The sequence below is a fragment of the Cydia fagiglandana genome, chromosome 1 (assembly GCF_963556715.1).
Source record: "Cydia fagiglandana chromosome 1, ilCydFagi1.1, whole genome shotgun sequence".
Lineage (NCBI taxonomy): Eukaryota > Metazoa > Arthropoda > Insecta > Lepidoptera > Tortricidae > Cydia > Cydia fagiglandana.
This window is the reverse complement of record NC_085932.1, coordinates 1,458,597-1,483,413: the sequence shown is the minus strand read 5'-3', so window position 1 is coordinate 1,483,413 and position 24,817 is coordinate 1,458,597. Positions and strand designations below refer to the sequence as shown.

At 38.4% G+C, this 24,817-nt stretch overlaps 1 protein-coding gene across 1 annotated transcript; it reads right to left on the bottom strand.

Annotated features, from left to right (window-relative positions):
- Positions 1 to 1,352: 1,352 nt before the first annotated feature.
- On the bottom strand, positions 1,353 to 21,658 carry LOC134670391 (phospholipid-transporting ATPase IF-like). Its single transcript, XM_063528223.1, has 17 exons — positions 21,587 to 21,658; positions 21,104 to 21,317; positions 20,760 to 20,885; positions 20,343 to 20,564; positions 11,063 to 11,242; positions 10,421 to 10,726; positions 10,102 to 10,346; positions 9,573 to 9,992; positions 9,230 to 9,401; positions 8,831 to 9,021; positions 8,391 to 8,666; positions 8,038 to 8,174; positions 7,540 to 7,675; positions 5,319 to 5,461; positions 3,887 to 4,054; positions 3,220 to 3,375; positions 1,353 to 2,458 (listed from the first exon to the last, which is right to left on the bottom strand). The coding sequence occupies exons 1-17, from the start codon at positions 21,656 to 21,658 to the stop codon at positions 2,287 to 2,289; spliced, it is 3,336 nt and encodes a 1,111-aa protein (XP_063384293.1). The 3' UTR covers positions 1,353 to 2,286.
- Between the last annotated feature and the right edge of the window lie 3,159 nt (positions 21,659 to 24,817).

Here is a 24,817-nt window from a genome sequence, read left to right as displayed (position 1 = left end):
AAACGACATCCATGACGACTTTTATGACATAGTGCATGGCCACCATCTTGGAATCCAAAATGGTCATCATTTTTGAAATCTGCGCCTCCTAAAACCTATAAAACGACACCCATGACGACTTTTATGGCATAGTCCATGGCCGCCATTTTGGATTCCAAAATGGTCATCATTTTCAAAATTGGGGCCCCCTAAAACGTATAAAACGACATCCATGACGACTTTTATGACACAGTGCATGGCCGCCATTTTGGATTCCAAAATGGTCATCATTTTCGAAATCGGCACTCCCTAAAACCCCCATCGACACCCATCTCGACTTTTATGACAAAGTGTTTGGCTACCATCTGCATGCAAGATATTTCTATTATTTTTACGTACAAAAATAGCCCCTGTCAACTTCCAACCGAGAATTAATCGATAATTTATTCGATTAATATTCAGATTAATTCAATTTCTATCTATGTTAGGTCGACTAAACTAATCGCGATTAAAATTTGAGGATTAACTTTTTTTATTCCATTAATTAGTCGAATAAACAGTTAATCTATTAAGTCCCATCTCTGACCACGGCATTTTTACACTTTGAGAATATCTGAAAACAAATGAACACAAGGAGCCATTTTGCAAATCCAGTAGCTTTGTTATTACTTTTGACAGCGCGTGTCATGTGTCTACACAGAGTCGACACAAAGTCGAAACATTTGCGACTACTTTGTGACTGCAATATTTCTCAGCCTTAAACCATATTTATACATCATAATTAACAAGTTTCGTAGTATGTAAAGCGTTATTTCTGTTATTTAAGTATAGTATATGCATCGAAGTACTAAAAATGCATCAAATAATATAGTTATGAACACAGGCACTGAGAAGTAAACAATTTCATTTCCGGCTAAACTAAAACAATGTGGTGGCGCGTTGATTATATTACACTTAGTTTATCAAATCACTCGAGCAGTTTAATTCCCCATAATAATTTAAGTCCTATTGTAATATAAATGCAAACAATATATAATTACGTCTTGTAATCCGTTTTAGAGATGGCGTATTAATGTCACTTATTTTTATTTAACTATTTTTCCATCTGACAGTTTCCATTTGACAGGAACAAAATGAACGAATGAACGAATGATTTTGGCATAAAGTAGTCGCAAACTCGTAACAATGTGTGCACACGGCGACCACACTTTATGTCACTTTGTGTCATGTGTCGACCCTTCCCCATTTCTGGTAACTGTGTCGACACGGCGACGACTCTGCGACTGGAATTGTGACCGAAACAGACGGTGTCGACACAAGATGTGTCTACACCGCGTCGTAACGGCGACTGGAAATGGTTGTATGGGGGTTTTACCTATCAATCCTTTAATAAAGTGTCAAATTCCTATTTTTTATGCCTTTGATGCCCTTTAAGCCAACTCTATACCTAGTCTGTATCTTTAGGTATTTAAATAAAAGTAAACAATTTGTACATTTTCGGGTAGTAACTAGTTATAACATTTATTGGTTAACAGACCAATTACAAATACCGCCTGGATCAGTCACTGAACGACCTGACTTTAACCTACATTATTTGATCGTGTAATCTTTTCATCTACCCTCAACTGGCTTAAGGAGCCGTTTCAGGGTAGATTTTGTTTACTTTTATTTAAATACCTAAAGATACAGAGTATAATAGAACAAAACTAGAGACAGGTATAACCTATGTCAGTTGTTGGCAACCCCATTGTTGCCAAAATTGGTAATGACAAGCCTTTGGTCAGGCCCCTATTTCACCAACGTGACAGGTGCGACAATTCGACAAGTCTCAATGTTGCTGACGTCACAGGCATCCATACGGTTATCGCTTACCATCGGGTGGGCCGTATTTCTGTTTGTCACCATCATTGTATTATTTAAAAAAATCTTTATTATATCGGCAAAAAACAGGTATTTCTCTTGTGATGATTATGATGATAATGCTGACAATTGTCACAAGATTTCAAAGAACTTTCGGTAATTCTTGACAGCAAATGAGTTCTGTGTCGGAATTTCGTGACAATTGTCGTATTTCTTGTGACAATTGTCATTAGCTTCGCAAAATAAGTATTTATTTACTGGCGATATAGTGGAGTTGTTTTTTAATTAACATGTTGGTGGCAAACAACCACACCGTCCGTCTGATGGTAAGCGGTTACCGTAGCCTATGGAGGCCTGTGACGTCAGTAACAGTGATGTCGACAAATGCGACATTTGTCACGTTGGTGAAATAGGGCCCAGGCTTAGAAACAAAATGTTTAACTTTTGTCACACATTTTCCATGGAGTTGCTTTCAAATCTCTTTCCATTCCTATCGGAAAGATATCTGTACAAGTAATCCGGTGCCAACGTAGAAACTACGACCAGACAGTTGAGGGCCCAGAATGTGACAGAAGCGAGCAGGCGTATGTACGTGCCGAGGATTGAACCGTGGAGGTTTCTGGAACAGGTAAATTTATTTTTCGAAATTCATATTTAAGTACTCTATCGCTCTTGCATAGTTGAGCGAGAGTGATGAGATTTTCGTTTTTCGCGCTAGAGCCTTGGGGTGCTTTTTCTCTCGTGTATCACAATCAAAACCTACATATTTCAGTTTATAATTTATGTAGGTACCGTAAAATGGGGTGAGTTGGGTGAAATTTGACTTTCAAACCTCGATAAAATCTTATTTTTACATGTGCAAAGTGAATGGTGTATATAATAAGCAAAGGTCGGACAGGGTGAGCTATTTACCTTATAATTTGACATGTATTACGTCATATTATAAAGCAAATAGCTCACCCCCGCCGACCTCTGATAATAAGTGGTTCAGACGTTTGTATTTTAGTTTGTATTTTATTTTGGGTAGCTCCATTTCATAACTTTGACGAAAAAGAGGAAAACCCACCTCACCCCGTAGTGCCTCGTATTTGGGGTGAGAGGGTTTTTCATACAAAGGTGATTTTGGAAGATTGTTGGATCGACTTTTTATTATTATGTGTATTACTATAGCCCCATTTTAAATTGGAATACATTATTTTCGTAGCAGTATCCTTAAAATCCCTTCTCACCCCCCTCTCAAACCTTCTCTCCCCATTCACAACCTAACTCTCCCCGCGAAACCTACTTACCCCGTTTTACGGTAGCTGTTACCTACTATGTCTATTTACTTAAAAAACAATACCTACAAATCAAAATGATTTGTTCAATGACTCAACTCACACATTAATTGAAGCATACAGGGTGTTGCAAGCGACGTAGACGAGCACGGAAAACACAACGCTCGCGGCAAAAGCGACGGTGTGGTAGCGGGCTTGTAGCCACAGCTTTAGGTTCACTATCAGGACTAAAAGGTGGTACAGTACTGCTCCAAAAGACCTGAAACAATAACATAGAGTTAGACCAAGATACTTGCAGACTTCTGCAACGATTTTGATAGCACACGCAGTGCAAGTGTTATTTTCAATGTCAGACTTCTTTGAAATTGTGACGTACATATATATAACACTTGCACTCTATTGACAATAACAATATAATCAATCATATAGCATATAAAACCATCTGATCTTCACACGAATTTTTCACCTGGTTATGGAGTCGTGCACCTACATTGTCCTTCTCTTCTCTATAGGTACACTTGTATAGAAATGCGCAAAATTTTGCTTTATATATGTACGTGTACTGTTTAATGTTAATAAGTGTTCCGTGAACAAAATTTTGTACGGAACACTAAAAATTCTACGGACGGAATAGTCCCTATGACGGAATTAGCTACATTGACCTTAATATTATATCTTCTTTACACAAGTTACAAATTTGAATAGTAAGTATATGATATCATGAGAACTCCTTAAAAACTGTTTTGTTAAAGGGTGTAATTATAGCTTACCACAGATCCACAGGCTTCATGTCTGCGCTGATAGCTGTGTCACCCACGGCCAACGCTGCAGCTACGTAAATCACCACAGAATGGTACACAGCTGCCAACATCCAGCCGCTAAACCGCGACCAGGACATGAGGCTGTTCTTACTGATAGACTTGTACAGCATAGGACTCCTGCAAGTAAAGGCTTGTTATAGTGAGTGCAGATTCATTTTTGATCTTATACTTTTAAACGAACAATTCTTGTACATACACGGTGGCTAAAAAATAACTGCATTCCTGTTGCCAGGGAGGTTTTGGGAGTATTCAGAGCAACTTTCACTAGGGGACCAACGCCTAAATCGCGAACAAAATTACCCTCTCATAGAAAATGGACCAGCCAAAATGTATGAAATAGCCAAATTTTTTTTTGTGATTTCGGAGTTGGTGTCACAGTTAAAGTTGCTCAGTAGAATCCCAAAACCTTCCTGGCAACGGGAATGCCGTTATTTTTTAGCCATCCTGTATAGGTATATATTTATTTATTTATATTTCGGGCTTCTCGGAAACGGCCCTAACGATTTCGATGAAATTTGCTATAGTTCTTGGGCGCGAAAAATCGATCTATTCGCGCATTTTAGACTTCTTATATGTTTTCTTATAAGCAGTGGTGGCCGAGTGGATATGACGTCTGACTTTCAATCCGGAGGTCGCGGGTTCAAATCCTGGCTCGTACCAATGAGTTTTTCGGAACTTATGTAGGTACGAAATATCATTTGATATTTACCACTAGCTTTTCCGTGAAGGAAAACATCGTGAGGAAAGCTGCATACATCTGCGAAGAAATTCAAAGATGTATGTAAAGTCCCCAATCCGCAGTGGGCTAGCGTGGGGACTATAGCCCAAGCCCTCTCGCGCATGAGAGGAGGCCTGTGCTCAGCAGTGGGACGTATATAGGCTGAAATGATGATGATGATATATGTTTTCCGAGCAAAGCTCGGTCTCCCAGATATTACTCATATCATAAATATTAAATGGCGCAGTCGGTAGGATCGTAAGCATCACTTCTTCTTTCTTCCTTTGAAAATAATTGAATGTCCCGTCTCGAAGTTGACGAGATTTTATTAGCTAAAATGTACGAAACTGGCATTTTTTTGCCATTTTGGGCTTCTGTAGTATAATTAATATTATTCACCTTTTGGAGAATGATTATGGGTTAAAAACGCCCCATGTATAAAGTTTTCTAAATAATACGTAGACTGAGATTAGGCATGAATGTGTAGTGTGAGTTAGGTAGATAATCAGGCCGCGTAGCCAAGATGCCAATCGCTAACGCTCCGTAGCGATCGAAACGCAACTCTCACTGTCACACTCATTTGGAAGAGTGATAGAGATACATAATGCTTTTCGTTGTCGAAGCGATAGCGATTGTAACCTTGGCTAGGCGGCCAGAACTAACTTGAGAAGTAAATCTGCAGGCCACCTCTGTTCGGTCACTGAGAGCACCATACAAGGCAGTGCCGTGAACAAGTTGTATATAGTCAGGTACATGGAATCGTAGATCGACTGGGTAGAAAACGCGCAGTTCATTTGGTAGAACAACTGGAACAAACAAGCCACTGATAGTGATGTTTGCAATAGTTAATTCAATCATAACAGAAGATCATTTATAAATAAATGGTGAATGGTTATCAAAATATTGATGATAAAAAGTTGTTGGTTAGGTTTTACCTATGGCTTCTATGACATTGGTTCTTACCAAGCTCAAGCTAAGAGCAAAAGCTAGCTGGAAATATTATAATCGAACGAGCGAGCGAAGCGAAGCGAAGTTCTTACATTCGACTTGGATCACGCGGCTGGCTAGCGGCACGTCCCGGCATTTCGATGTTTTTAAGCTGAACTGTCAGAAGATAGTTTGATACTCAAGAACTTAAGTAAATTTGTTCTAATTTAAATGAAATTGGGTAAACGTGTAGTTGAGGGCATTATATTTTAGTCATTAAATTTTGAGCAGGCTCGAACAAGAGGTTATTGAGCTAGAAGACCTTAAAATGCTAAAAAGCCATTTGTGAGGGGTCTTGCTATTCTGGTCATTTTTATTGCAAAAAAGTATGGTCGAGTTTGGTATCAAATGAAAGTGCTCAGTTTGTTACACATTTATAATATTGTCTTTTTAATTTTAGATTTTTTTCAAATATGATGACTATTTTGGAATTCAAGATGGCGGCCATGCACTATGTCATAAAAGTCGTCATGGATGTCGTTTTATAGGCTTTAGGGGGCGCAGATTTCGAAAATGATGACCATTTTGGATTCTAAAATGGCGACCATGCACTATGTCATAAAAGTCGTCATGGATGTCGTAGGTATTTATAGGTTTTGGGGGCGCAGATTTCGAAAATTATGACCATTTTGGATTGCAAAATGGCGGCCATGCACTATGTCATAAAAGTCGACATGGATGTCGTTTTATAGGTTTTGGGGGGCGCAGATTTCGAAAACGATGACTATTTTGGAATCCAAGATGGCAGCCATGCACTATGTCATAAAAATCGTCAGGGATGTCGTTTTTTAGGTTTTGGGAGGCGCAGATTTCGAAAATGATGATTATTTTTAAATCCAACATGGCGGCCATGCACTATGTCATAAAAGTCGTCATGGATGTCGTTTTATAGGTTAAAGGGGGCCCCAATTTCGAAAATGATGACCATTTTGGAATCCAAAATGGCGGCCATGCACTATGTCATAAAAGTCGTCATGGGTGTCGTTTTTTAGGTTTTGGGGGGCGCAGATTTCGAAAATGATGATTATTTTTAAATCAAAAATGGTGGCCATGCACTATGTCATAAAAGTCGACATGGATGTCGTTTTATAGGTTTTGGGGGGCGCAGATTTCGAAAATGATGACCATTTTGGAATCCAAGATGGCGGCCATGCACTATGTCATAAAAATCGTCATGGATGTCGTTTTTTAGGTTTTGGGGGGCGCAGATTTCGAAAATGATGATTATTTTTAAATCAAAAATGGTGGCCATGCACTATGTCATAAAAGTCGACATGGATGTCGTTTTATAGGTTTTGGGGGGCGCAGATTCCGAAAATGATGACTATTTTGGAATCCAAGATGGCGGCCATGCACTATGTCATAAAAGTCGTCATGGATGTCGTTTTATTGGTCATGATCATCATTTTCGAAATCTGCACACCTGTTTCAAATAAGGTATAGGTAGATGCATCCTAGTAAGTCAACAACATCTATATCTACTATCGAATTGTACTTTTGATAGTAGTAGTACGAAATGTAATCTGAAAGGAGTCAAGTAATATATTCCTGTAATGAGGAATCTACATTGATTCCAATTACTAGTAATTGTAGTATTCGAAAATTGATTCCTGATTCCTCATATGGAATTGTACTTAGTAATTCGGTATTGTTAGATTACAAAGTAATCTGGGAATCGGTAATCAGATTACAAAGTAATATCAAGTAATCTTGGAATCAGAAATCAATTACGAAATGCCCATCTCGGACTAAGTAGCACTGCATTCAATTGATCTTTTTGGCGAACCGTGAGTTCACAGTTCGGGGCGAACTACTAGTTATTGCGATAACATACCACTAACTGAGCCAAAAAGCAATGCTGAACTGCTGTACCTAGATCCATTACTAGTTTTCTTACCATTAAGTTTCCTAGAACTAGATTCTTATAGAACGAGTAATGTATTAAGGTGGCGAATCTTTGGTAATACCAATGACCCATAACCAGTAGGATCCTCTTCAGCATGGAAAATTTCGCGAAAGCGTAATCTGCAGATCTGTAAAAAAAGCAGGAGAGTCGTGCTTGAAATATTTCTCTTTTTATCTTTATTTAGGTGTTCGTCGTTGATCGATGATGTCAGTCTCTTAAATATTACATCCACTTATTTACTCAGTCTACGTAAATTATTCTGAAAGCCATATATATTCTAGAAGACAGCTCTATCATATTTCCAAAAAGCTTTCAGGCTACATTTCCCCTTGCCTATTCAGTTCGCAATTATGACAGTTCTCCCATTGAACTAAATCTGGGTCTGAACTTTGACATTCAAAGATCAGATTTCATCTATCTGATCTCCATAATCAGATGGAGATACACCTACTTCGACCATTGAATTTCTCAGTATTGATGTGCCCATACCTGGCAGCCTGATGGCCCTCCTTGCCGAAGATCCCAAAGCCTACGTGCGCCGCCTGAATCATGGAGATGTCGTTGGCTCCGTCACCGACCGCCGCTGTGATCGGCCGACCAGGACTATTCCTTATTAACTTTACTATCTAGAACAAGTTCATCAAATTAATGATTGTATCTATTGTATTTATTATAATTCGACAAGGCTCAGCTTAGTTTCGTATAAAATGCATAGGGAAGTGTTCCACATGCTAATTCCCAATACGTGACACCCTGCTGACACCTCCATTACTAATGACATAAGTTTAAAGATGGCATGTACTGGCACTCGAACGTTTACCTTAGAATATATAGGTACATACCTCCGCTTTTTGTATCGGGGACATTCTGCAACACAGTACGGCATTACAGTTCATTGCAACTTCGACAAAATCTGCTTCTACCGACTTCTCCAGAATCTGGTTGATATTGGCACCATCTACAACCAACGCTAGTGATTGACCCTCGTCTGCTATTCTTTTACATTCTTCTAAATGGGCTTTTATATCCGACTCTTCTTTCGCGCCTAAGATGAACATTTGCTTGGTATTTTCCGAAATGTAGGCACATGATTGTGCTACATTCAAAGTTGTTTCTACCTAAAAATTGCGTACCAAAATTCTTTCTTCGTTATTTATTAAAATCATTTTGAATTCTATTACAATTTCGTATAAAGTGATTTTGGAAACATTAGTGTGGTTTATTTTCCTACTTTACTTAGTCAAACATTGGGATCGAGTTAAGCAGTTCGTTACCAGCTCACCTTATCTCCAGTAAGCATCCAAAACTTGATGCCAGCACTCCGCAGCGACGCTATTGTTTCAACAACATCATCCTGTAAAGAGTCTTCTACTGCTGTTGCTCCAAGAAGGATCAGGTCACGCTCTAATATCCTGAACTGTTGAGTAATTTGTTCTAGTTCTTCAATACTGTTTTCTGTTTGTTTTTTTATTGCTGAAAAATAAATATAAAAATTTTAAAATGAATTTATTAGTACTTAAATAAAAATTTAGTTTTTTTGTGACCTTAAAATTAAAAAAAATAATATGCTATAATCTCAAGCTCTTTCACAAGTCTATAAATCCTCGTGTCACCTGATTTTAATTTGGAGTAGTATTATACAAGACTGATTTTTCAGTCATAATATACATAAGATACATACATTCACGAATTTCCTGATAATCCTCCTCATGTATCTCTCGGAATGCTACGGCAAGCGTCCGGAGCCCCTTAATAGCAAATGCATTAATATCATGGTTTATTTTATCAACCATTTCCTTATTTCGACAAAGCGGAAACACTGAGCTTTCTGCCCCTTTACAGAATAGCCAAATCTGAAAACAAGCATCTATAACTTTAAAGTATCTTGGAAATTCCAGTTATGGTCGAGTTAAATTTGATCGAAAATAACGCTGAAGAAATATTTAGGACGTAATTTATGTAGATTAGCTGTGTATTTTGTTGGATTGGAAAGGAGTTCCAAATATTACATACTTCATGTATACCTTTCCATTTTTATCTCTAAAAAGAACAGAGATTCTATTTCGTTCAGAGGTGAATTCAACCGATTCCAATTTCTCGTACACTTCAGTGTCTTCTTTCGTTTTCACGAATACATTGTTTCCTTCTTCTCCAAGAAATGTTACACCAAATCTGGCCGCCGCTTCAACAAGAGCCTTCTCATCTGGACTGGTAGCCTGGTACTGCACATTAGTCTTATAGATATTATTCATCATACCCCTTGAAGATTTATGTAGAAACCCATGTCCATTGGGGATGGTACCATTTTTCACATACTTGATTTGGTTTTTGGGTTCTTGTTTGCTTGACCCTGAAAGCCATTCACTGAGTTTACGCATGTCTGCCGTGGACGTCTGTGCAGTATGGCAGAGAGCGAGAATCAAGAAAAATAATTTGATATCTGCCTGAAAGAAAAGTTGGTGGTTAACTTCGCAATAAACGATCCTTTAAAAATATGTCAGTCTCTTTATGTCAACATATAAAAAACATTTTTTGCATTCATTTAAGCCTGACCTGCCCGGTATCCACCAGCTCTTCAGTACTTATGTCGTATAGCAATTTCTTCCTCTCTTCGTAAACATTTCCTTTTATAGAACAAACTTTGAAAGCCATGATGTTTTTCGTGAGCGTTCCCGTCTTGTCGGAGAAAAGTATCTCGATCTGGCCGAGTTCTTGGTTTAGATCGGAGGTGTTTGCAAGTGCTCTTAGACCAGTTTCTTTACAACGGAGGTCTTCATCCCATCCTATATATAAGGCACCTAAAGAGTAATTGGTTGACAATAATTACCCATGTATTCTTATCTGCATAAAAACAGTTTTAAACTAAACTTACCAATAAACTTGTATATCTCAATGGTAACGAAGAGCGACATTGGAATGATGTAGTAATACAACAACAAGAAAGAGAACACGTCTTGCATGACACCAGAAAATGGTTGCGGAAATGTAGCTCCCAATCCTAGATATAGATCTCTGGATTGTTGATTAACGTCGATATATCTCTTGGCGATGTAAGAAACTGCAATCTGTAAGATTATTATGCCGATGAAAACGAAGAGGCATCGGTTGGTGGCGGATTCACAGGAGGAGAACTTGTTGCTGACGTATTTAGCATTCAGAGCTAATTTCGTTTCTTCCCCTGAAACACGAAAATTATTGATTCCCATATATTTGGTCATTTCTGTTTCACATAAAGTGGGCCAAAGTATTTTCTTCAATGCTGAAAAGTTTACCCGCGAGAAATTAATTAGAGACCCGTTTTACAGTCTTGGAGTTACACATTTAAGAAGACTATAACTAATGCTTAGTTATCAGAACTTTCTGGTGAAGGCTTTTTTATTTCTTCTTAATTAGGTAATTCTGTGTTGACAATGGTGTTCAGCTGCTATCAATATAATAAATTAATAAATTAAGACAGTTCTCATTTGTGTTGGCAATTAGCATCTAAATAAATTTACTTAACTACTAAACCAACCTGTATAGACTGCACATCCTAGAGCCCACTCCGTGTTCAAGACTCTAGATCCTCGCATCATCAGCTTATCAGTTGAGAGCGGTAGACTTTCTGTCCCAGGGATTATTAGCCTCCCGAAAAATGTGTATAGATCTGCTATCGGATTCGGTATTTCTATGCGTAAACCTTGAGGTAAATTTTCTGTAAAAGAAGGAAAGAAGAAGACTTAGAAATATGAAAACTCAGAGAAAAATTTGGTCGTTCCATCACAATCTTGATAGCTGGCTAAGTGTCTCCTGCCATTAAGGATGACTCACGCTAGACCGGGCCGTGGCCGGGCCGGAGCTTCCGGAGCGTCGTTTTCTATGGAGAGCATCACGTGATCACCGGGGCTCGGGCGTGGCACGGTGCGGGCCCGGCCCGGTCACGTCCCGGAGCCTCCTGACAACCTATTTTTCTCTTCGGGTGGTATTCTACTTGTTTAAGATCTTTGTCCAATATGTATTGCGTCTCACTCTCTCATTAAGCAAAATGTGAGACGCAAATACACATTGGACCAAGATTGGACAGATGGAATACCACCCCTGTGTCGGAATATATTTGCCAAAATAAGAAGGTTGCAAAACGTCATAAATTTGTTTGTTAAATATGATGGTATAGCTAATTTGTTACTTGGTCGGTTTATATTAGGTACAGCCGTCTTTGATATAATATACGTCAAGATTATATAGGTTGGATAATGTCTTGATTTATTTTGTGAAATATGGAAGTGTTGCTGAAATGTAATTTAGTCGGATTATATTAAATGAGACATCTATTGATGTTACTGCTTGTAAAAATGATTCAATAATGAGAATGTAGGTTTATAATGAATATTAAGATACTATAGTTTTTTCTCACATTACCACTTATTATATGGAGTGTAGAAGTAACTTATTACTTAGATACTTTTTTATTTCGTACGAAGTTCATAGAGATATATATGACAATACCGTATCTATAATTGGTCACACCAAATTTGTCAGTAAATAAGAACAAAAAAACTATACTCATCCTTTTCTTTTGGGTGTTAGTACTAGTGTAAGACCAAGATAGCATGATTCTCTCTATCTATGTTTGAAATGAGGCAGTCCTTTGACAAACTATAATAACCATTTTTATTCATTCATTTAGAGTTCAACTAGTTCAACTGATCTTCTCTGCCTGCACAGAGTACAAATTTACATCATAACTATGCCTTAAAAGTAGACTCCACACTCGTGCGCGAATCTTGGCTTCGCACTGCGATTCGCACACGAGTGTGGAGCGGGCTAAACAGTTTTATGTCAACTTTTCACCATGATATTGATGCATACTTACTTTACTCTTTGCATCCAGGTGACTTGTTTACAAATGGCTTACCGCAAAACGCGATAATCAAAATTTCGTTATCTGCCTCTGTCGATAAGAAAAGCAGATATCGAGTGATTGCCTCTGTCGATATGCAGGGAAGCAGATATCGAGTGATTGCCTCTGTCGATATGCAGAGAAGCAGATATCGAGTGATAGAGAGGCAGAAACCGAAATGTTGGTTTTCGTGTTCCGCAGTAGATCCTGGGGTTAGTGAGAGTAACGCCCCATACGCAGAATGTTCCGTAATATTCCTAAGGAGCATTCCATGAAATTGTCTACCGTTGTCCCGTACAAACGCGAAGTTTCTGAAGATTTAAAAGTATAAGAGTTTCCTTTTCTATGACAAATAGTCAAAAATATGCACAGAAAAATAATCGCCTGCTTTAAATGCCGAGAAAAAAGTCGCAACACAGCAAATAAAATGCGTTTGTACGGGACAGCCCGTGGAATGCTCCCTTAATTCCTGCCTAAAATTACCCAAAGGCACTAACTACTGAAATAATACAATAGTACTCTTCGTATATTTTATTGTTCTTATATAAATGTCTAAGGGTGGTATTCCACCGTCCTATCCAATTTCTTTGTCCAATGTCATCGCCTCTCACTCTCTGATGTGAGACTCAATAGAAAGTCAGACCAAGAATAGTCTGCAGCATATTTGATAGCCCACGCAGTGAAAGTGTTATTTTACACGTCAAACTTCTTTATTATGTCGTATAAATGACACTTGCACTGCGTGCCCCTATCAAATCCGCTGCAGACATTTTTTGGTCCGACTTTACACATTGGGCAAAGAAATTGGATAGATGGAATACCATCCTAAAAGCTTGTAAAAATGCGGTATAATCCAAGATTTCACAGGTCCACCCGCCATTCTGACGTCAGGATGGCGGGTGGATCTGTGAAACATTGCATTATTTCACGCAAAATGTATGTTTTTATATTGTACCTACAGTGTACTTGCGTAAACTATGAATAGAAATCAGTGTACTTCTTCCGGAAACGAGATATTTAACAAAAAGGTCCACCCGCCATTCTGATGTCAGGATGGCGGGTGGACCTGTGAAATCTTGGATTATACCGCATTTTTACAAGCTTTTATTTAGTTTCACCTGACCGTTGTCTGTCTGTCTGTCTGTAATCAAATCTTGCAAGTTAAATTTGATCCACTTCCCGGTTTCCGATTGTAAGTCGGGTGACTATGCAATATTATGGTGTCATCGAGCTGATCTGATGATGGAGACCGGAGGTGGCCATAGGAACTCTGTGATAAAACAACGAAACCTAATTGTGTTTGGGGTTTTTAGAATTGTCTCGATGAGTATTAGTTGCCTGTGGAAAAAAGTACATAGTACAGTCATTATAGATTTTGACCCGTGAATAATTAGTTCTTGGAATTTTTTTTCGTAGGTCCCTCGGGGGGGTCACTGGGAGTGTAAATTCAAAAAGTAGGCTTAATCAGGCTCCTGCGTATATTCAAAAAATGGTTTTTTTCCAAAAAAACGGTTTTTCTTCAATAACTCGGCCATTTTTCATTTTACAGTAAAACCGTAAGGGCAAAAATTGTAGGAAATTTGATTCTCTACAAGTTAGTCCAGTCATTATATCCAAAAAACCGACTCTTCCCGTGAATAATCAGTTATTGGATTTTTTCTTCGTACGTCCCTCGGGGGAATCACTGGGAGTGTAAATTCAAAAAGTAGACTGAATCAGGGTCCTGTGTATATTCCAAAAACGGTTTTTCTTGAATAACTCGGTCATTTTTGATTTTACAGTAAAACCGTGAGGACAAAAATTTTAGAAAATTTGATTCTCTATAAGTTTGGTCCTCACAATTTTTCTTCTAGGATCGATAGTTTGGAAATAAAATTTGAAAAAAGCGACAAATTCAAAATATTTTCAACATGTCGTTTATTTTCAACTTTACGATATAAATGAAGAGGACTAAACTTGTAGAGAATCAAATTCTGAACAATTTTGGTTCCCACCTTCTTTCCCCCAAAATCGATATTTTAGAAATTAAACCTGAAAAACGCGACAAATTCAAAATATTATCATTATCTCCTATGTTCCACGCTTTACGGCATAAATGAAGGGAAACAAAGTTGTAGAGAATCAAATTCTGAACAATTTTTGTCCTCACGGTTTTACTGTAAAATCAAAAATGACCGAGTTATTCAAGAAAAACCGTTTTTCGAATATACACAGGACCCTGATTCAGTCTACTTTTTGAATTTACACTCCCAGTGATTCCCCCGAGGGACGTACGAAAAAAAATCCAAGAACTGATTATTCACGGAAAGGGTCGGTTTTTTGGATATAATGACTGGACTAACTTGTAGAGAATCAAATTTCCTACAATTTTTGTCCTTACGGTTTTACTGTAAAATCAAAAATGGCCGAGTTATTGAAGAAAAACCGTTTTCTTGGAAAAAAACCATTTTTCGAATATACGCAGGAGCCTGATTAAGCCTACTTTTTGAATTTACACTCCCAGTGACCCCCCCGAGGGACCTACGAAAAAAAATTCCAAGAACTAATTATTCACGGGTAGGGTCGGTTTTTTGGATATAATGACTGTACTAACAGTCGACGATAAAAGCTTGTACCAAAAATTATTTTTTTGCCAAAAACTTATTATTACATATCAAACTGCAAAGAATAAAAATTTATTGAATAGGTATTCATGATCTCCTTAGATGTGGCTGCTACAGTCTTGATTTGCCGAGTGATCATCGCTTTCCGGTTGCAACTTGGTGCCATCGAGGAATGTCCATGGTACATACATGAAAAAAAAATCGTTTATAATACAATTAATTGTATCACAATACCTATTTTGATTCTATCGCGAGCATAAATACACTCTTTGGTACTTTGTTTTATAAGCTAGGTGTACCTAGTGATTATACTAGCTGTGGCCAAGGCTTAGCCCGTATGGAATTTGGGCAGTTTCTCTTCCTTCCTCTCTATAAGTGCCAGTTGCATCAACCACATTTGACAGACTGATCATCGTCAGCCGGCGCGCCCCGCGCCTTTACTATGAAACTTTCCATACATAAAAATTTAGCGAACTCTTTAACGTTCGTAACAGTTTGGTGCAACCGACCCTAAGTAATATTTTTATTAATAAAAAATAATCAAAACATATACCATCAAAATTATTTACCATACTTCATGTCATAACAATAAAATTATAATACAGTCGCCATCAGATATATCGGAGCGGCCAAGGTGCTCACAAATATCTGAGCACGCCTTTATTGTCAAGGCGTTAGAGTGCGTGTTCAGATATTGTGAACACCATAGCCGCTCCGATATATCGGATGGCGACTGTACCTAAGCACCGAAACCTTACATAGCGCTGTTTTTTGGAAATACTGTAGGTACATTACATACATACATACATAATAATTATTACTATTTGATTTATCTTCACAGGACCGTAGGTCTACGCTACGAAGTCTAGGAGTATATAAAAGGTTTCAACTCAATACGGACCCGTTCCCGAAATAAAGGGTATCGACAGACAGACGGCCGGACGGGCAGACGGACAGACGGAGGACGGACGGACAGACGGACAGACGGACAGACGGACAGACGGACAGACGGACGGACGGACGGACGGACGGACAGACGGGCAGACAGATGGACGGAAGTGATCCTTTAAGGGTTCCGTGTTTTCCTTTTGAGATAAGGAACCCTAAAAAATAACTTTTGCTTATCATAGCGCTCTTTCTTTGGACATACGTATGTGTACAATAATATTAAATTTATTTTACTCCTCTTCTTATTTCTCACGTATGCAAGTAGTACGTACCTACTTGAAAAAAAAAACGTGAAAGACATCACTGTTAAGGTTACTAAGTCTAGGTATTACTTCTAGAACCAAAAAATATACTTACAGACAAACCTACGTACATACAATACACTTACAAATATTTTAAAAACAATCCTCCTACTTCAATATCATGGGTGCATGCCTGCATGGGTCCCATATGATATAGACATTTGATCCTTTACAAAAAACTTATCATCTAGCCTAGCCTATTGGTAGTATTTTCTCGAGCTTTACGCAGTTAATTCAGGAAGTTGTCATACCTACAAGACAAAAGCATTTCGAAAGCCACATTAATCATGGAACACCTCATCTATGTGTAGTTAATGCAAATGCTGTATTTGTCAAAGAAAATAAAATCTCATCACACGATCAGGGTTTCACCCTTAAAACACAGAAATAATTTGGGTTCGTATGTTTTGGCGCAAGATAAGGAAAGCTGGAAGATACTCCATCGACAAGAGAATAACTCTTAAGTTAATGATGATGATGATGATGTTTTGGATAGCTAATGAAATCCTAAAATACAGACAGACAAACACCCTCGAGGAGAGAACAGCATCAATGCATACTAATATATAGGTATTACGAGTACAAAGGCGAAAGCGGGTTCCTATGCAGATTCAAACGGCACTACACCATAATCATACCTATTTTTGCCAATACCTTGACGCGCGGGGTAACACGATACATTACCTGCATTCAACGTGTTCTTGCATATTCAAATACATTTAGTATCTTTCTACAAATTTAATATCACTATTTTTTCTTTTGACATGTTTATTATACTATTCAGCCCATCGACACCCCATACTTTGATAAATTATGAAAGCCCTTGTTACCAACATTGAGGCATAGAAATAATCTTATCGAATTAAAATGACTGCTGTTGCATTTTGGTGGCACATACCATACTTGCTTTTAACATAGACGTATTATACTTACTTTTCTTTAGGTTGGTATGATTGGTAGTAAAACGTCAAACGTCATTTGAATTGTCGTGAACGTGGAAATACGTGGTTATTTTTTATTGTAATTGGTAAACTGTGTGTATTGGTAAGCTGTTATTTAAATGGGGGCCAAATCTTTAAGGAAATGTGAAGTTTGTAGTGGGTGTGTAAGAAGACTAACTACTGACGCATTTTTGGCCAAATTTCCAACTTGATCCGAACAGGTCGGTAAACTGATGTTTGTATGCAATATTTTAATTTTTTACTTTGAGTCGTTAACAGTTACTAATTTAATTAGTTTTAGTCGTGTACAATTCATGATTAAAACGATAATATTTTGTGAATAAAACACAGTTATTTATTATTAAGTAAAAAACTAAGTAACCTATGACACGAATAGTGTACGACCAATTTTATCGATAATCTCTTTATTTCAGATGTCGATTATGGGCAAAGCTGAGGAAAAGGAAATGAGGATTTGGCGTATTTATTTACCTATTCAAAAGCTGAATGGAAACAAGTTCATTTGTGGAAATAATTCTCCATCCAGTGCCTTCAATAAAAAGGGACCAGATTAAAAAAGAATGCGCGCGAATTCAGCATATTGTAATATGCCTACTTGAATAATAAACTATGTTATTTTTATCATGTAAAATAAAATTGTTTTTATATATATAATGTTCTTTTATTTTATTAATAGGTAGTACAGTAGGTAAATACAGCAGCACGTATCGCACATTTATCGATATCGATAAACAGTAGGTACTGGAAGTGTCGAGCCCTAGCGTTGTTTTTTTTTGTGTTGGTAGTATTGTGTGGTTTTTCTTTTTTTAACAATTATGGCCTGGATGCGAGATCTTTAAGCCTGTATTTGGTGTGTTGGGATATGTACGTTCATAATTCGGTTCGAGGATTGTTCGAGAGTGCCGACTCTTAAAACGTAGTGATTATATGCTCTTTGATACTATTCGAAAAACATGACAGCGTCAAATATTTAAAAGTCGTAAAATGTAAAAAGGGATACGTGGAGAAATAAGAGGGAGGCCTTTGCCCAGCAGTGGGACAATATAGGCTCATAATAATAATAATAAAATGTAAAAAGGCATAAGAAAAGAGTCCAAACATATTATTTAAGAGTCGGACCAAAGAAGGACTTTTTTAAATATTAGATCTAAGCATTAGAATCTTAGTACTTATAGGCTAAGCCTAAAGTGCCATTTCAATGCAAGCTAATGAATAAATATAAACTAGCAACCCATATTTAAAATCAATTATATTGTTATCTTCTTCTGCACGACTTACAAAATATACCTAATTTCCAAATCGTTATCTTATACTTTTTGAGTAAAATAGCTGTGACATATGGACAGACAGACAGACAGAGACAGACAGACAGGCAGACAGACGGACGGACATGACGAAACTGTAAGGGTTCCGTTTTTGCCATCTTGGCTTGTTTTTCACCAGAGGAAAGTAAGTAAGTAGATAGTTTATTTTTTGTAACCGACACAATTCTATCTTAGTGTAACGAGCTTAATAGTTTTTATTTACTTACTTATTTTATTGAGAGCGCACCACCGACATTCTTAGTGGTATTCGCTGTGGCCGAAAACAGCTTGTAGATAATTATCTTATACCGATACTTTTTAAATTTTTGTTACTTTGTGGGGCGCCATTGCCATTGGAAATTTCTCCTCTTTTAAACTCGTTTTTCATGCATGGGTTCCTGAAATTGAACATATCTGAACTGAACACATGAACACTGAAGAACGTGGCATTGATGGGAGAAAATAATGTCAAAACCAGATAAGCTGAAAAATCTACATTTGTAGAATGTAACTAAATGCATTGGGTACCACTACAATTTGCTGACGACTACCTAAATATTCCATAATATCAATATCCAGTGAGGAAAACGGGAACTATGTTTGTATGGAGAACCGGTCATTCCCTTTCCTCTTAATAGCTTAATATACTTCGGCACATGATTATACATATTTATTAATAGGTACATGCACTGTATTTCCATACCTTAAGCAGAGAGCCAGACGGTGAATGCTGGATATTGGTTTCTGAAATCTTGTTATTGTTTTACCAAACGTTGTTTAATTCTGCCGTGTGGACGGCTTCGAAAGAATCTTGAGTCATATGTAAATAAAGCTCTTTACATCATGTTGTATGTACCTCTTCTTATTTTTCCGAACGTGTCGACGTGGATGTACGCCCTAGAGTATGCAGTAGCCTCTTAATCAGTCATTAAGGCAGCTAGGGCCAATATTTTGATTATATTATTTCCTTCCGTATCCGCTTGCTTCCGATCGAACCATTGTTTTCAATCTGATTGACATTTGTCATGAACAGTCAGCTCGGACGTCCCGGTCGGCTCGGATAGGGCTGGGTAGGACTCGAGCCCTTTGAATCCTCTGCTTGAAGACTACTCAATTTTCTGACTCTTATAATTAAGTTTAAACTCGAGTTCTTTTCAACTAGATAGAGACCAAAGTCTCTTGTAGAGACTTGAGTACTTTTCAGAGAATTCTCGTTTTTTTACAAAAAAAAAATCGAAATGCATTGTCTTTATGTATAATTTGTAGATTAGATACGTACATAAATCATAAAATAACGCTTAATTTCGTTACTGTTATATAGGAAAAACCTATAAATTTTTTCACGGAGTCTTTATTTGGAGGCTCGAGTCCTTTTGAGTTGCTCTTAAAAAGGACTACAAAGGACAGAAGTCGGGAGAAATTTTTTAAGCGCAGAGTCTCGTAAAAACGAGCTGTGCCTACATCAAATTCAGACTCAAAGGACTCGAGTTCCTACATGTAAACACTAGAGGCTCGGACATTGCTTGGACAGCACTAGTGTTAATGTAATAAACGGGTGGCCCTGACGCCCCGGCCCCGGAACGGCCCGGTCACGGTGGCGCTCCTGACAGCTCCTGCGTCGGCTCGCTCCGGCCCGCCCCGGTCCGGGCACGGCCCGGTCTAGCGTGAGTCATCCTTTATGATACCCACAACGTCTCCTGACACTTTCTCAAATCAAATGAGAACCGCCGTAACGCAACTTTTAAATAATTTAAGCCTCAAAGAACACCCTCAACGGATAAAAATTTTTCGTTTACCAGGAGTGCATCCCACAAGAGGTAGTGGGACCCTCAGCGTCTTCAGATTCGTATCCCCGTCCAGATTGGCCGTGGTCACGAAGCACTTGCCCTTGACTCCCTCAGAGCATAGCAGAACCAAGTCTGCTGGGACTTCGGACCCCTCCTTCACCCGGACCAGGGTGCCGGGAGAGATGGCGGAGTTGCGAACCTCTTTGATCTTTCCTTCTTGAAGTACTTCCACTGAAATTTAAATTGGAAATGAAGTGCATTGATTTTGTTACTATGTTTTATAAGGTGTAGTGATGTAATGAACAATTTTTTCCCATCGTATTTTTTTGGAAACGTTCGTATTTGTGATGCTATTTCAGTCGTTTCAGCACATCAAATAAACGAAACGTAATATTCGTTCTTTAAAAACGTAATATTCTGGCTCACCCATCTGGTTGTTGACACGGCCATCGTTCCCGTGCCGCCGCCAGTCCTCGTGGGCGCTCTTGATCGCCGTAACCATCACCATGAAGGCGAGGGGCACGATACTTGTGAGTGGCGACACTGGGCTATCTGTAAAATGTTGTAAGTGGGACAAGTCAACACGAAAAAGAAATTAAAGAGATAGGAGAGCCCCTCTTCTCTTAATGTCCATAAGTACATCTAAATTGACAAATATGCTGGCTATAGTACATATATGATTGAGGTTTCAAAAAGAATCAGAAGCTTGGACTCGACCCTAGTTTTTATACTAAGTATACCTGATCCCAGTATTTGTGATAAGTACTTACCAATAGCTAAAGAGATTATTGTAACTATCACGAAGTAAACATGTATGACTCGACGGAACTGCTCAGCCAGGTTCTTGGGCACGAAAGTAAGCAGCGTGTATCGGGAGGTTTTGATTTCGTTGTGCCGCTTGCCAGGTGTTGTCGCACCGACCTCGATCAGACGGGTTTTCGCTGTTCCATCTTCTTTCTTAGCCTGAACAATGAAATAGAAAAACTAAAGTCTGACTAGAGCTGAAAAGTGATACCACGTGTATTGCGCTGCAAGCGACTCAACAACTTGACAACGACGCGCAGCTTGACAACGTTTTCCATTCTTTCAACACCCGGCAATCTGTCGTGGCTATTAAATTTGTAAAGTCCAGCTATTTATTTACTAAAAGCAACTACCGAACAACGCCATTACATGCTTTACGAAGTCTACGACATTGACGAAATCTTTAGATTTGGTGGAAGTTATATTTTAAAAGAAGAAGAAAAACTTACCCTACAGCCAAATATGGTCCTGAACCACAAAAACCAGCTGGGCAGCCAATTAAAAACTGATTTCGCCTCCATCGTCACCAAGTCATGCGTATACCCAGGAAAGCATGTTTAAAACATGACACGCACGCTGCAAACTAACTTTAACAATACGATATCTAAATCCCTTATCAATATCTTGTCTTGTCGCAATCGTGGCGTGTTCATCTCATTGTTAGGTACTTTAGGTACTTAAAGTATAGTAACTGATAATACATAAATATTATTACAAAGACGTAAGGTCGAACTCTGCTCAATTGAGTGTTAATGTCATTCGATTCATGAAAAAACCTCTCAGACGGCGCCTTTCAATTTATGCCGTGGTTATCGCCTTATCGGGGTTTTCCAAACGTTTTTACTGTATTCTCTCTGTGTTATATATTTGTTTTGTGCAATAAAGTGTTTACTACTACTACTACGTTTCTGTTCCATCTCTTCCTTTTATACGGCAAACAAAATGTCGCAACCACACTACATTTAAAAGGGCCGATTTAAAGTAGACCATCACTATAGTTGTAAGTAGGTACTTAAATGAGATTATGATATATTTTTTTTTTTATTTATTTATCATAAAGTACACAACACTTTTATAAACATTATATTCCTCGCCAAACTGCAATTGCATATAATTGCATGATATAGCTTTTCATACTTATATAAAAACTGTCGGAGGACATTTTACTATACCAAATCCAAACCAAGAAATTGCCGATATCACAGCCTCAGCAATATGAAACCGATGAATCGCGGTCACCATTATTATACAGAGGGCCTACCGCGAACCACATTCAACGTGTTGCCTCCCTGTCACACAAACTTACGTACTTAACAAGTGCGACAAAAAGGCAACACGTCGAACGTGGTTCCCAGTAGGCCCTCGGCGTGTGTTTATCAAATTCCGTTAATTGCGACGTTAATTAAAGGCTTTAAAAAGCTCTTTTTTGGTTTACACAATATTATTTTGATTTATTTCTAAAGTACTTAATGATCAATGTGTTGAACAAATAAATCTTTGAATGCAATGTACTTAATCCGTTTGCGGTACTTGCGGTAAACACCAAGAGAAGAGGTTACATGCCTATTGTCTATTTTAATAAAAAACTTTTTTTATAAAAAATAAATTATATTTAAATTGATTTTCTTAAGAAATATTTCGCTATTTGTTCACTAGGTATTATTAATAAATAAATAAAATATATCTTGAGGTCATTTACAATTATAATATGTAAGTACAAAGTCGAGAAAGACAAAATTACATACATGAAGTACTATCCCTAGTAGCATTTTCGTTGGGGCCCACGGTGCCAACGGTAGGGAAAACGTTGGGATGAGGTTCGTTCCGTAGCCAACATTAATTTTGTATTGGCCCACCATCGCATTTACCAACATTCGCTGTGGCACAGATGCCCAACAATGGGCCTTTGTGTATTTTGGTACCGTTGGCTAAACAACGATAATATTCGTTGGCCCAATGATGACATATATCGCATTTACCAACATTGGCAGTGGCAGTGATGCCCAAAAATGGGCCTTTGTGTATTTTGCTACCGTTCGCTAAACAACGATAACATTCGTTGGCCCAATGGTGACGAATACCGCATTTACCAACATTGGCTGTGGCATGGATGCCCAACAATGGGCCTTTGTGTATTTTGGTAACGTTGGCTAGTCAACGATATCATCCGATGGCCCAATGATGACAAATATCGCATTTACCAATATTGGCTGTGGCACTGATGCCCAACAATGGGCCTTTGTGTATTTTGGTAACGTTGGCTAATCAACGATATCATCCGATGGCCCAATGATGACAAAAATCGCATTTACCAACATTGGCTGTGGCACTGATGCCCAACAATGGGCCTTTGTTTATTTTGGTAACGTTGGCTAATCAACGATATCATCCGATGGCCCAATGACGACAAATATCGCATTTACCAACATTGGCTGTAGCATTGATGCCCAACAACAGGCCTTTGTTTATTTTGGTAACGTTGGCTAATCAACGATATCATCCGATGGCCCAATGACGACAAATATCGCATTTACCAACATTGACTGTAGCATTGATGCCCAACAATGGGCCTTTGTGTATTTTGGTAACGTTGGCTAATCAACGATATCATCCGATGGCCCAATGATGACAAATATCGCATTTACCAATATTGGCTGTGGCACTGATGCCCAACAATGGGCCTTTGTTTATTTTGGTAACGTTGGCTAATCAACGATATCATCCGATGGCCCAATGACGACAAATATTGCATTTACCAACATTGGCTGTTGCACTGATGCCCAACAATGGGCCTTTGATTATTTTGGTAACGTTGGCTAATCAACGATAACATTCGTTGGCCCAATGGTGACGAATACCGCATTTACCAACATTGGCTGTGGCACGGATGCCCAACAATGGGCCTTTGTGTATTTTGGTAACGTTGGCTAATCAACGATATCATCCGATGGCCCAATGACGACAAATATCGCATTTACCAACATTGACTGTAGCATTGATGCCCAACAATGGGCCTTTGTGTATTTTGGTAACGTTGGCTAATCAACGATATCATCCGATGGCCCAATGATGACAAATATCGCATTTACCAACATTGGCTGTGACACTGATGCCCAACAATGGGCCTTTGTTTATTTTGGTAACGTTGGCTAATCAACGGTATCATCCGATGGTCCAATGATGACAAATATCGCATTTACCAACATTGGCTGTGGCACTGATGCCCAACAATGGGCCTTTGTTTATTTTGGTAACGTTGGCTAATCAACGATAACATTCGTTGGCCCAATGGTGACGAATACTGCATTTACCAACATTGGCTGTGGCACGGATGCCAAACAATGGGCCTTTGTGTATTTTGGTAACGTTGGCTAGTCAAAGATATCATCCGATGGCCCAATGATGACAAATATCGTATTTACCAACATTGGCTGTGGCACTGACGCCTAACAATGGGCCTTTGTGTATTTTGGTACCGGTGGCTAAACAACGATAACATTCGTTGGCCCAGTGAGCACAAATATCGCATTTACCAACATTGGCTGTGGTACTGATGCCCAACAATACCAGTTGAGTTTGCTTGTGGCGTCACTAGATGGCGTTACTGTCTCCAAACATCGAAGTTATAGTTATTTTCTCGATTATTCCGAATAAAATCACAATATTTTTTAAAAGTAACT

Coding starts and splice junctions, on each gene's coding strand:
- LOC134670391 (XM_063528223.1), bottom strand. CDS start 21,658: ATGGAGGCGAAATCAGTTTTTAATTGGCTGCCCAGCTGGTTTTTGTGG. Junction 21,318..21,586: donor GGACCATATTTGGCTGTAGG/GTAAGTTTTTCT, acceptor GTCAGACTTTAG/TTTTTCTATTTCATTGTTCA. Junction 10,727..11,062: donor AGGATGTGCAGTCTATACAG/GTTGGTTTAGTA, acceptor TTCGTGTTTCAG/GGGAAGAAACGAAATTAGCT.